At 43.1% G+C, this 14,237-nt stretch overlaps 1 protein-coding gene across 2 annotated transcripts in view; it reads right to left on the reverse strand.

Annotated features, from left to right (window-relative positions):
* Window positions 1-1,402: 1,402 nt before the first annotated feature.
* Window positions 1,403-14,237, reverse strand: part of TCP10 (t-complex 10) — a 63,436-nt gene continuing 50,601 nt past the window's right edge. For both annotated transcript variants that reach the window (XM_025194331.1, XM_014526879.2), the window contains exons 13-19: window positions 12,914-13,025; window positions 12,557-12,663; window positions 9,424-9,528; window positions 5,379-5,519; window positions 3,600-3,684; window positions 3,095-3,215; window positions 1,403-1,971 (exon numbers count right to left, since the gene is read on the reverse strand). In XM_025194331.1, coding sequence (XP_025050116.1) covers window positions 1,782-1,971; window positions 3,095-3,215; window positions 3,600-3,684; window positions 5,379-5,519; window positions 9,424-9,528; window positions 12,557-12,663; window positions 12,914-13,025 — 861 coding nt within the window. In that variant the 3' untranslated portion in view covers window positions 1,403-1,781. The remainder of the gene's footprint in view (window positions 1,972-3,094; window positions 3,216-3,599; window positions 3,685-5,378; window positions 5,520-9,423; window positions 9,529-12,556; window positions 12,664-12,913; window positions 13,026-14,237) is intronic.

Raw genomic sequence — 14,237 nt, forward strand, 5'->3', positions numbered from 1 at the left:
GTGGCTGCAAGGACTTCAAACTGCATCAAGGGAAATTTAGGTTAGGTACTAGGAAGAACTTCCTTCCTCACTATGAGAGTGGTTAAACATTGGAACAGACTACCTAGAGAGGCTGTGGATTCTCCATTCCTGGACATTTTCAAGACCAGGTTAGACAAACACTTGACTGGGATGGTTTAGTCATGGACAATCCTATGGATCTATGACTCTGTGAAAATTTTAAATGTCACCTCTCTGGAGGGATGACACACCTAGCCTTCAAGCTATAAGCTGTTTGGGCAGGACACTTTCTATGTTTCCTGCTGTTCCACTGTACAGAAAATAATTCAAGATTCATTAGGCGAGAGAGAGAGAGAGAGAGAGAGAGAGAGAGAAAGAACATGAGCCTGTTGCCTAATGATTTAGAGAACTCATTCTAATTCCTGCTCCCAGGATGATTTCTGTATTTTACACTAAACAGCCATTGGATACAAAACAGACAGGCCTTGAGTGCCCTGGCCAGCAGAACTCATGCTGCATGATGAAACAGCTTCAACACAAGGGCAGCCCTACAGCATTGAGTAAAGTGCCTCCCTGCTCCAAGAGAGGCAGAATTTAAGACATTCCTCTGTCTTTAGTATTTCCCTACTCTTTAAGCATTAGACAGCTTCCCACAGAATATGCTGATTTTAAGTGTGTGCGCTGGTGGTTTGAATCCCAACCTGAGACTAAGTCTCCCTAATGACTGTATAGGGAGGCTATAGGGGTGTAGGTTGTAGCTGTGTTGGTCTAAGGACATAGGCAGACAAGGTTCTTTGGGTGAATCTGATATCTTTTGTTAGACCAACTTAAATAGTTGGAGAACAATTTTTAAGCAAGCTTTTGGGTTCAAAAACCCTTAAAAATTGTTCTCCAACTATTTAAGTTGGTCTAATAAAAGATATCAGATTCACCCAAAGGACCTTGTCTGCCTATAGGGAGGCTAGGCACTCCCTTCAGGGTTTTGGATTCCACTTCTGGGACCAGGCACCTGGAAACTAACATCTTATATTTATACTATTGCATTAATTCCAAAGAATCCTAAAGTGTCTTGCCCCTGTGGGGTGCACATAAAAGCACTGAGATGCAGCCACTCCAGTAATGGACAGGGTAAGCAACCAGCACACAAATACATTTTGGCCATGATCACCAGGCAAATGCTCTTATGAAAAGGATCATTGGTGTGTTAATATCTGTGTGGGATGGGCATGACTGCAGTTCATTCATGAGATGCTCACCCATTAGGCTTACCCATTAGGTTAAGCACCTAACATTCAGTGGGCGCATCTACATGTTCATTAATGCCCCTTACATACTGTGCATTTAGTTTAGTACTTCTTTAATGAAGTAGTAACTGAATGCACAGTAACTAGAGTTACTGCATAGTAGCACCAGCACATGGTTATTTAGTGACACTTACTGAGTATGAGCCTAATAACACTGCGTAATAGGATATTAGCACAGTTTTTGTCGTGACACACTACGGCACATTGTTATTACACTAATGTGCAGTAAGTGTCTTGTGTAGACACACCCACTGAGTATAAATAAAATTCAACCCGGCATGTTCATTTGGAAAAGCAGGAACTTAAATATTCCAAGGCCAGGTTCTAGTTATTTCAGGGAACAGAAAAATAGGTAAGGAGACAAAGAAAGAATCATGTAACAGGTGTGTGCTTCCAAGGGATAAAGATATCAAATCACAAGCAGAAACTAGCCTGGACAGACCACCTACATATAACCTGGCACATCAGGGAGATGAATCACTTCTTATCAAGGATGATATTGCCTTCTTCATCTCTGATTCGAACCCGTCCAGAGGAATACTTTGTTTCCTGTCGTCCATTGGAGTACACAGTCTTTCTGGTGCCATCAGGGTACTCCCTCCTCTTGAACTGTGCAGTATGAATCTCCTTCTGTCCATTACTGAATATCACCATTTTGTCTCCATTCCTAAAAACAACAAGAGGACCAGATACATCTCACAGTCTACAGTATAACCTAACATAGTTCTTGGCAGCAGAAAATACCCTGGGGAGAAACTGCAAGAACAGAAAGCTGCAGCGGTATCACCTTTGCTGATGGCCAGGACCTCCTCCAGAGTGATCAGCATTGGCCGGGACAGCATGGGGCAGTGGAGAAATGTGGTAAAAGATATAAAGGAGAAGTCAGAGTTGTGTGTCTGATTTCACTCCCATTGAATCCCTCATATAGCATACGAGTTTCAGTTGGTGCAAGGAGTTGTAACTGATATCTCCCTGTGCCACCAGGGATAACTCTAACCCATGTACTGCCTTCACCACTGCAGGAGATTCAGGGACAAGCACAGCTTGAGACTGTCTTTGTGTGAATAGAACTGATTTACAGCAGTGAGAATGGAACATAAAGTTGTACGGGAAAGCTTCCCTGTGACAATTTCATTTCATTTCAGACCATCAACCATCTAACTATGATGACATTTACAGGTGGATAATGGCCCTCAGCAGTTCTCACAATCAGATCTTCATCACACAGATTCTTCAGTTCATAAATGTAACTAAAATAACAATGAATAATGTAATCAGCATTTGCACAGCATTCTTCATCCAAGGACCTTAAGGCACTTTACAAACACCAATTGCCACAGTGCTCCTATGAGCTATGCATAGGACAGTACCATTTCTGTTATTGCACATTTCTCATGGCATGCCTGACAGCGCCTTGGATGTGATGTCAATCACTTACAGCTACACAAGGTGAGTGCACACAAAGTGCAAGTAAGGTGCTACAAGACCAAACTAGGACCCACTCAGTCCAGCTAGAAGAGACTACACAAGGTGCAAGGCAGTAGACAATAAACCCCCACACCTCATTTTGGTGGCCACATTCCTCTAATTATAATCCAAATCCTTCTTCTTTCCATCCTTTCAAAGGTTTCAAATAAATCTGTGCACACTTAGAACACAATTAACATTCCCTTGGTAAGATATCATTTTCTAAGAATCCATCTAAAGTTTTATGAATTCGCCCACTACTCAAATCTAACCATTACACATATGCTCTATGTCCAGTTCATGACACCTTGCATGAAACTTACTTTTCTACTTTTACTAAAGTACCATCTGCAAAAACTGTTTCCTCTAGCCCATCAGTACAGAGACGTTTCACTGTCTGATCAGGGAACACAATTTCTTTGGTGCCATCAGGATGATGTTTTTCTGTAGGAAAAAAAGTCTGCTTAGAAACTCCCCCATTGTTGGTTTCTTTGAAACTACATTATATTATTTTACTGAACATAACAGAGGGAAAGGTAGCACAGATGATGTACCACTAAACAAAAGAATAAATAACAATAATGATAAGCATGTAAATGGTACTTTTACCTCAGTAGATTTCAAAGCAAGTATCACTGGTTTGAAGTTTATTGATGGAGAATGAGAGGTACAAAGAGACTTAATGACTTGCCCATTATCACGTAACAACTCAAATGAAAGTATAGTCAAGCCCAGAGACACAACCCAGTCTGCCAGGGTCAGAATGAGTTCATTTTTATAACAAAACAATCCTGCAACAGTAGTTCAAGTTTACAAGCTGTTACATACCTATTTGATTATTAGGGAACTGCAGCACCTCCAAGCCAGTTGGATAAGTGGTGTGGGTTGTCTGCGCATCTGCATAGAAATAAATCTGCAAGCAGAGTGAAGGGCTTGTAGTCTGTTCACAATATTTTCATAGTAATATGATTATACTAAATGTACCTAAAAAAATCTCTCTTGGAAAAGTGATTTTGAGTGTTGAACAAGGGTCTTTGGGTGAATCTGATATCTTTTATTAGACCAACTTAAATTTAAGTTTAAATTTAGATTTAAGTCGGTCTAATAAAAGATATCAGATGCACCCAAAGAACCTTGTCTGCCTATGTCCTTAGACCAACACAGCTACAACCTACACCCCTTTGAGTGTTGAATTCATTTACCTATTGGGCCCTTAAAATGGTGGCTTTCCAGCCATGTAAGTGGCCTTTCTGGAATTTATACAGTTAACAACACTATTACCCTGAATTACCTGCACAAGGTGGACATATAAGCATTTGTGTGTATAGTGTGAATGCACAGTAAACTACGCACTGGCTGGGGAGCTACATGGTTACATACCCTAACATATGCGTCTAAGTCACAAAATTCTAGCCAGACAAACCTCCCTATGGCTGGCAGGTATTAAGCAGGTAGAAGAGGACTCTACCCATATTTAAGCTGAGTGATTATGATAGTCACACAGGAAGGTTCTAGGCCTTCTCATCCAAAGGAGATTTAACTCCTTCTGTCTGACTTCCCTGCATGGTGCTCTAACCACCACAGTACAGGTTAGGCATTATTCACTCCCTCCTTTGGAAGCTGGAAGAGAGGAGAGGCAGCGGGCAAATTAGTCTGGGTAGGTTCTGCATACATACACGTCCACTTAGGATTCACTCTGCCACTATGATATACATAGGCTAGACCGGCCTGTGTTCTGATCCAGTCTGGTACTACCTAACGTGCCCCCCTCCACTGCCAGGAGAGGGAGATATGTGTTTATAGGAATATAAGAGCCACCTGGAGGGTCTGTGGCCCAGTGGAACAGATGCTGCCCTGAAGGGAGCAGGTTCTAGACTGGAGTCTTACTTCCAACACAGCAGAAACTTCCTCATTGCTCTCTAACCAGTGACTATTAAATGCAAGATGTAGTAGCTCAGCTTCAAAAGGAGACATGCATAATACCTAACCTGCGGTGTGATGGTTCAAGCACTGTGCTCATACTTAGCAGCATAAAGAACAAGCATAATATAAAACAGACACATACAGCTGTTAAAATGATCTTCCTTGACCACTGGATCATTCCTATGGCTCATTAACACACTTTATTCGGACTAAAATATTCATCTTTATCTCAAAGTATTCCTCAAATCTATATCCCAGCTGACAATTCATTACTATGAGGTCATTATTGCATTACTATTATCATTATTACTGCAGCACCCAAAAGACAGAGCCCCATTGCTCTGGGCCCTGTACAAATATGTAAGGAGGAAACAATCCCTGTTCCAAAGAGTTACATCTCCCCCTACCTTGTCTCACATCTCCCCCTTCCATTTGTCCACCCAAGATGCTGGCAACAATGCTCTATTTCTTTCTTTCTTAGTTGCTAGGCTGCATCCTCTTCCATGCTTCCCTTTCTTTGTGGAACAGCCTGCTTGGCCTAGTTCACTACCACCCTTCTCATTTAGATCCCTACTGAAAATGTTCCCCTTTCCTACTACCCAAAAATGTCATACAAATCACTTTCACAATATATATAAAAGCTTTTCTTCTTTGAAAAAAAGGAAAGCCAAAATGTTTACATACCACTCTCTGGTCTGGCATGATCTTCTTCACATCTCCATTGAAAAAGCTAACCACAGTCATCCTTTTATCAGCGCTGATCTCTTTCTTGGTACCATTGCGAAAAGTAATGACTCTACGGCCATCAGTAAGTACCTCTTCAACCTTTAAGCGCACAAATAAAAACAAGCCATGCCAGAATTGCCTCCTAGATATACCAGTGCAGCCTCTGGGCAGTCAGTGAAATGGCACTTGTGTAACTCAAAGGAGAATTCACCCCCAATACTTAATTAACAGAGGGACTCCAAGCTACATCACAGTATTTCATAGCCTACTTCTGCTACACCAGTAAGTAATTTCTGCATAGTCTGTGTTCCAGGAAACAGCTAAAACATTCGACATCTATTTTATATAAATCCTATTTTTGTCTTGCAAGAGGCTGGCCAGGTAGTTTTTTGTATCAGCCAACTCAAGTTTAATAATGTAAGGGAGCACTGTGATTCTGTGAAAGACAGAGATTTCTTAGCTACACCGCTGTGATGAGCTAAGGCCTTGACAACCACACACTAGTTCCAGTTTGTATTCTGTATTTATATTGCATGCAAGTCAGAAGAAATGGAATCATCTAGGAGACCAGAATAAAGGGGGACCAAAACAATGGGGCTCAATGAGTTATCTTAGGGTGAGAACAAAAAATAGCCAGTCATATTTTCAGATAATGTAACCCCATCAGAAGTGCATCAGCTCTACATAAATTACCTTTGCTGCATGCAGAAAACTCCTAGAAAATCCCCCAAAAGCTCTTGATGAGAAGAAACATGTCAGCAGTGCATGTTTCTGCAGCTGATGTTTCAGACAAGATCTGCTGTCTAGCACAGCCTCTAGTTAACCCAAGTAGCCTTTGCTGGAGCTACTTCGGTATCTGCTTTTGCTTAGCTTACATTGATTTACATAACAGACCCCATTTAGTAAAGTCTCAGTGGAGAAGTCAGAATAACTTGTTCCTTAATATTACCCTATGGCTCCAATATCATCAGAGATTCCCTGATGGGGAAGGAAGTTCTCCCATAACAAAGAGGAGCAATAAATACATTTAGGGGAAGGGGGACCTAGGGTTTTATGAAAACAGGCAGAAAAATTATTTCTTAAGGTCACATTTCTCTTTAAATACATTTTTACTTAAACATTAGAGGTTAATAACTAAAAATTGTTCTTAAGAGCAATTTAAAACAAGAAATATTGCTACTAGCAAGCCCATGTGCTTTAGGTCAGGGATTGTTGTTTTTCTCCTGCTCTAATGCCATAAAATTCTCACTCCAACCCCGCAAAAAGGCCAGCCCATCTCATGATTTTATTAATTTAATACAGCAGTGAAAAAGCATGGGCCAATTCTTTTCAGTTATTTTCTTTCAAGCTGCTGAACTACTGCATTTGACATTTTTGTAAGAATGAGCTATGATAGGCAGAACTTTCCAAAAGTCCACTTAATATTAACTATAAAAAGTGGGTGGTTTCAGACCAGACTTCACTGATGGATGCCTATATCACAAAAACTACAACAACTGGCATGAATTGACAGCATCACTGGTAGTATTAGCAGAAAGGCTAAAGAAGGAACAGAAATAAAAAAATGAACCGTTGTCTCATGTTTTAAACTCCATTTACAAGAGAAAATTGTTCCAGAGCTGACAGCAATTGCAAAAAATCTCTCTCTCTCTCTAAATTAGTACTGAAGAAAGAGTTGAACAAGACAGGACTGCCTGGATACATAACAGAAGTGGTAGCTGAAATGAGTTCAGACATCAGATATGCTTCCTGTAAAGGTACTAGAACTAGTGCTGCCCCACAGACCTAAGTGATACAACTGTTTTTGATGCTGGTTTATTGGGACAGCCAGTCTCAGAATGAATGAGCTAGTTTCCAAGTACAAACTGAGATGGCCTCTGAAGATCACTATTTAGGTATAGTGAGAGAGTGCCACCACTGTCACTACTTCATCTGCGCCTAATCTGTGTGCAGTAGACGGCTTTCAGTCACCAGAGCTGTCATTTTTCTCTAGCACTAGAATCACTTCAAAAGAAAAATAAACAAAAAGAAATTGTCTTTAATCTTTGTTTTTCAAAGCTCAATCATTGCTTAAGTAGAAGATTTTCACCTAAACATGGTAGTTATCATTACTTCCAGTTTGCTAACAGGGCAACTAAAGCAGGGAAGACATCCCAAAGATTACACTGAAAACCAATGGCACAGCTGGGAAGAGAACCAAGCTGCCCAGATTCACAGTCCATTATAGTCTTACATCATTAAGGCTAGGGACAGAAGTTACATAAACCTGTTTAAGTGATCAGAAACTGGTTTAAACCTGTAACAGAACATAAGCTCAGTGCACATAAACCAGGTTCAAAATGGCTGAAACTGGTTTAAGATAAACCTGGTTGAATGCAGTCTCAGACTTAACTGATTTGGGTCAAACTGGTTTATGAAACTTCTGTTCCAGACCCATTCCTGGTTCAAGTTAAATCACAGTCCCCCAGCTTTCCAGCATGCTTTTCAGCCCTGGGATGGGCTATGCTGTCTGCTCCCAAGAGCAGGGCTGGCCCTGCCCCTCTGCTCCCTAGATAGAGCAGTGAGGGTTGGCTGATAAAGTGGGTGGGAGGGAACAAGCCCAGCTAGGGATGCAGCCTAGTCTGGTGGGGGGACTGCCCCCCCCCCAGCAAACCCTGGCTGAGGTCTGGGGCCAGGGAGGGGGCGTTAAACAGTCCTTCTCCTGCTCAAACTTACTGCTGGCTGTGACTGTGGACTACACATCCCAGAGGCACCTGGAAGCAGGAAGAAGAAGTGATGAGCAACCCTGCATAGTAGGGCTGTGCGAAGCTTCGGTCCCTGATTCGATTTGGCGGAGATTCAGCCCAATTCGGTGGCTGAATCTCCAAATCTGAATCGAATCAGAAAACCCTTTAATTTCTCCAAATCAATTTGGAACCCTCCAAATTGATTTGGAGAGATTCGGACAGATTTGACGATTTGGATGTAGATAAAGCTTTAAATGTTTTTTTCTACATACTTCTAGGTAGCAGGGGCTCTGAACGCTGCGGTGCTGGGGCAGATGCAGCATCCCTCAGAAGCACCAGGGGCTCCCCAGTGCGCTCAGCAGCAGACTCGGAAGTGGACCAGAAGCACTTCTGGGTCCACCGGGGAGCATGCTGGGGGTCCCCCCCTGACTTGGCGACTGGTGCCTCCTGGGTCCTTCTGCAGCCAATTGCCGGGCCTGGGGAGGAGACAGGGGGGTGGGGGCATGTGTTCCCTGGCGGGCCCGGAAGTGGACCAGAAGTAATTCCGGTCTACTTCCGGGTTCACTGTTGAGCACGTGGTGGGCCCCCTGCACTGCTGTGGGATGCTTCATCCGCCCCAGCACCACAGCGATCACAAGCCATGCCTGCTACCTCAAGGTATGTAGAAAAAACTTTTAAAGCTATATCTGTGTCCAAATCACTGATTCGCTGAATCAGCATTGAATCGTCAGATTTGGATTTGGCCGAATCAAATCAGGGACAGTGATCTGAATCAACGGATCAAATCACTGTCCCTGCTTTGGGCCAAATCCGAATCTAATAGGGCTCGTTTTGCACACCCCTGCTGCTGTGATTTTGGACTGCAAATCCCAGGGACCCCGGGGGCAGCAGGAAGGGGAAGCGAACATACAACCCATCCTGACTACGTGCCAGAGAGCCATGCGCTAGTGCCCCCTGGCTTCTGGCCTGAGCCACTGCAGGCATGTGGTTGCATTACCTGAATCAAAGATAAATGTCTGTTTACTTCTGTTTCAATTTAATCTCTGCAGTTTAGACTATCCTACAAAGACTGAATCAATTCAGCCTCAGGCTTTTTGACTGCTTGTACTTAGCCCAAGAAAAGACATGTCATGATGTTCACCTTTGTGGAGAAAGGAAACTTCATTTGCAAAATGTTCCCTTCAAGGTATATAATAGTAATTCAAACCCTATAGCAGAGGTTGCCTTTTCCATCTTGGTCACCTTTTCCATATGTCCACATGTCTAGGATCTCTCACCTTTCCATCTGGATATTCTATTTTTTCTCGCACCTCCTCATCATTCTTCTTTCTTTCTTCATATAGTGATGGCCTTCTTGATAACACTGACTTTGGCAGCAAACTCTACAGAAACAGTGTATGCCATAATATGAACATAGACTTTTGCTAATATTTTCAACAGCCTTAATCAATTTTGCAGAAAATATAACTCTCTATGTAACCATTATAAACACCAATCCATGTCGAAGGTCAATGTATGGGACATACTGTAAAAGACTGTTCTTTCAGAAAAAGAATCTGTGGTGAGAACAAATCCATTTTCTCTGTGGCAGCACTTATGCTTCTTTGGTTTCCTTCTCATTAAGTTCCCTTCTCATTTTTAAATCAGAATATTCACTCACATCATTTGCCTCAAAGAAAACAAAATGACACAGAGGCTGCCTTCAAAACTAGCGTGGCCATGTGGTATGTGGTGCCAAAGAGACATCTGCAGTACCACATACCACACGTTCAGTTGTTCTCTGTGCTGCAAGGGAGCAGCATGGAGGGAAGGGAGAGGATTCACTCCTGGATAATCAGGGGTCAAAAAAACTGATGCAAAAAAAAACGAGTGGCACACATGGGGACAGTGTGTGCTGCTCAAAACTGGAGCCTGGCTGGTGGAGCCATGCTACAGCTTCCAGCAAGGCTCCAAGTGGCAGGATCACCACTGCCGCAGCCCCAGGAGGCCCCCAAGACCCCAGGTAAGGCTGCTGGGGCCAGCCCAGTGCTGGCCCCAGCCTCCCCTACCCAACCTGGGGTAACTTGCCATGCACCACAGTGCATGTTGACAGGCATTTCCTGGGCACAACTACCAACTGCACAAGGTGAGCCACCACCACTAGTTGTCCCCAGGGAACCAAACGTCCATGCTCATCTGGATTTGGCCTGAGGGGACAATTTTAAGGGGAAGGAGAGAGCCAAACAATGCACTTTGAAAGTAAATTAATAAAAAGGGAGCACATCCAAATGAGCATGCACATGTGGTTTGCAGCACCTCAAAGCTGTTTCGCCTCACTGCAAATTTGTAGCATTGCACCAAAATTTGATACTAGAACCTCCTGGAATTAAAAAAAAAACTGCTGCAAAAAAAAGCGGCATGGTGCATGCTCCAGAAGCATCTGCCAGAGTAACTGGAGGCTGTGTCCTCCAGGAAGATGCTCTGGCTGCCAGCCAGGGCATTTCCACTGCTTTAGGTATCCCTTGGCTCCTCCAGTAGGCCAGGAGCTAGGAGCAGGGAAACAGTAGTTTCCCCAAAGTGGGACATTTTGCCCTGGAGCAAACTCCACATGCAGGGATGTGCACAGTGGCAAAAAGCAGGAACATAAATTTGTGCTCCTGGTATTTGTGCCATGGCAAATGCATGCCCCTGCATGTGAGGACACACCTGTGGAGAGGGTAAATGTGCAAAAAGCAAGGGTTTTCCTGGGTGATATCTTTTATTGTTCCAACCATTCAATTGGTCCAAAGTTAGGCAAGCTTTCAATATACTGCATTCTTAAATAAAAAGCCCCTGCCATGGGAGCCAAGTACACAAGGGTGCCTCATGTGCTTGTGGTACCCAAGTGTGAGGTCCAGTTCTCATTTACACTACTCTGGCAACAGTACAAACATCAAGGGTGTAAAGGGTTCTCAATGTAAATGAGACTTAAGTTCATAGTGCCACAAATCAGTTTCAGCTGATATCACCTACAGTCAGGGAGCATGCCATTTATTTTGAAGGTAGGAATACAATGGAACACAATGTATTTCTCCTTTCCAGTTAGGGATGCATTCAGGTGCCCAACAGGAGGGCAAAGGCCCAACTCCACAGAGTTTATGGGGAAAAGTACACCAACTCTTGATACTGCCAGCCACATCCCAAAGCTGTCTATCCTCTGCACTGTTCTTTAGCAAGGCCTAATCCCTCACCACTAATATAACGCCCTCCCTCAGCTTCAGCATTACTTCCTTGACATGTTTCCCAGTGGCTTCCCTTCTCAAATGCAACTGCCTCCTATTCTTATTTCTCTCCCCTGTCCAGATCTATCTACAACCCAAATCAGTTTGGCGCTTTTTTTGTCTGCTGCCTGCCTATCTATTTCAAGACATCTCAAAAGCCTCTGAGTGCTGCCTTTGCAGCAAAGCCTTGGGAAGTACATTAGCAATGTCAGGCAACAGATGGAAAACACACACTGCACAGCTGTGAAGTGGCAGCTAAATTGTAGGGGGGAGAATAAAATATTTACTTTTGCTTCTTTAAGCTTTGCATGGGAGCTGTGAGCAGATAAGTCTTGTAGATAGGAAAGAAAGTTTTTTCTATCTCACAATATTGTACACATTTTCATCAGGCAATAAGAAAGCCTGAACTTTTAGGAGACTCTCAGCTAATATTAACCTGTGAAAGAAATGTTCTGTTTTAGAGTGGCTAGGAAAGAAGGTTGAAATGGGGACTTTCTTTTTTGCTCATGCAAAAATGGTGTCCAAGTGCAGGGGGACTGAACCCAATGATCTTGTGAGGTGCCTTCCAGCCTCTAACATCTACGAATCAATGAATGAATCTATGAATTTCATTTTGCATGGATTGATGAAACACATTAGTGCAGCACACAGCGGCATGGCTGGAGCTGGTACTGTCAGAAATCAGCACAAAAGGCAGTACCTAAAATAAGTTCAAACCTTTGCTTCAGCATCCAGAAAGTTTTGAGAACCTCCTGTAGGTGTTGTGCTGGTACTTGAAGTTATGCTATTTTTTCTGGAGGCAGTCAAGGACGTAGTTTTAGTCAAAGGTTTGAGGGATTTTTGAGCCTTTTTAAAGCTAAGATTCTCTTTCTCCTGTGCCCCAAAAAATATAGATTAGTTAGCCTGTAAACATGCTTATGCCAAACTGTTACATGAGACTACTTTGATAAAGAAACCTACAATGACATTTGTAAAATAAGACAATATTTTTAAAAATAGAGCCCACTGCCAAACAATGGGTGGGAAAGGAAAGCAGATAGATTATTGGTACCACTGAAATCAGTGCTATTTTGCCATTCACCAAACTGGAACTAGGACTTAGCATGCTGTCTGTGGAAGCTAAAGTCTTAAACCTTAGTGGATCATTACACTGTTGCACACACAAACATACCTGTGCTTCCTCATTGTTACTGCAGGAAGCTGAGCTACATACGTTGTCATTCTGGCTGTGCAAGAGGGGCATGTCCTCCGAACTACCCGAGGTAGATGAATACCTGTCTACCAGGTGAAAAAAACAAATCCATGAGGGCATATGAAAATGCTGAAGTATAAGGTTGTTCCATGCCTTTTTCAAAGTCCATGAAAGAAAATGCTGACTCCCACATTCAACCCATTATTACTGCAGAGGCAAAGTCATTCTTATTTACAGCAACATGAAGTGTTGCCTCTTCCTAGAGCAAAAGAAGGATGCAATGGACTCATTTGTAGATTACAGCTGGTAGCAATAACGCTTTCCAAAAAATGTTACCTTTTACATAAGACGATGAGTTAATGTCCTCAAACACATTTGGGTGGGAGACTGGCACAAGTGACTTCCATCCATAAGCTCTTGGTTCAGTATAAGAGGGTCGATGTGTGACCTGAATCAAAATGGAGAGGGTTCACCATATGGAATCATTCATACCATTGCTGTAACTTGGGAATTCTCAGTGTACAAATGGTCAGAGATGATGTCCTCTGAAGCTGAAACTGTAATTTCTCTTGGATTTGAGTCACAGCTGACAGCATCTTTTTAGGGACCCTTTCAGGCCTAACTTGAAGAACCACCTCTACGCCTAAAGGTTCTTGACCTGACACAAAACTACACTGAACCTCCTTGCTGTGTGTACGGAAGGCACGCTCCATGAAAAACTATTCCAAAACAATTTGCTAATGGAAATATATAATGTATACACTAATAGGACAGACTTGATGATCCAAGAGATTCCTTATAGGCCTATGTTCTTTTTAGTTATTCCAGAGCAATGCCACGTGTGGATACTTTTATTCTAAAGTAAAAATGCCTTGTTCCTAGTAAGCTCACCCAAGAGCGGGTTAAGGTAACCAGGAACAAGGCATATGGGTTCTAGAATCAGAGTGCACAAGTACTTACAATGCAAATGAACAAGGCATACTTATCGCACTGTAAGAGTATCTATGCATGCAGTTAATCAGGAATATTACTTCCTGAATAAATCCATGCCTAGGGAAAGCTTAAGATATGTGTTGGTGAAAGGACTGAAGAAAAGGATGGACGATGAAGGAAGAGTGAGCAATAAACACATAATTTCCCTTCTGGTTCTGCAGAAATTAACCAGAAAATATATAACAGGAGCAATTTCTTCCATCACTCCAACATATCAAGGTAAAAATGTTGATTGTAAGGCAACATAAAGAGGAACCTGTACATAATGGCTGGGGATCTGAGTTTTCTGTTTGCCATGGTAAAATGCAGTAAAAGACAAATTGTCTCATTTTAAGAGGAAAAACTTCCTTCTTCTTCCTTCCTGGCACATGGCTGCCAGGCATCCTGGGGAGCAGCTCCCCGCAAGTAAGTCTGGTGGGGGAGGGGTAGAATTGAGGCCCCCATAGTAAGGGAGGGAGTTGGGCAGGGTTGGGGCTGGGGATGGACCTGGGGCTGCTGCGCAGCCCAGGCAGTGTGGGGGGCTTGGGGCTCATTGCTGGAATGTGCGACCATAAGGCCCAGGCAGTAAGCAGAACAGAGCCATAGGCAGCTCATTTGGGGGGTGGTGCTGGCTCCCCACTGCTGCGCACCCTGCCAGGAGGGATATGGGGGGCACATGCCTCCCAGA

The sequence above is a fragment of the Alligator sinensis genome, unplaced genomic scaffold (genome assembly GCF_000455745.1).
Source record: "Alligator sinensis unplaced genomic scaffold, ASM45574v1 scaffold1735_1, whole genome shotgun sequence".
Taxonomy (NCBI): domain Eukaryota; kingdom Metazoa; phylum Chordata; order Crocodylia; family Alligatoridae; genus Alligator; species Alligator sinensis.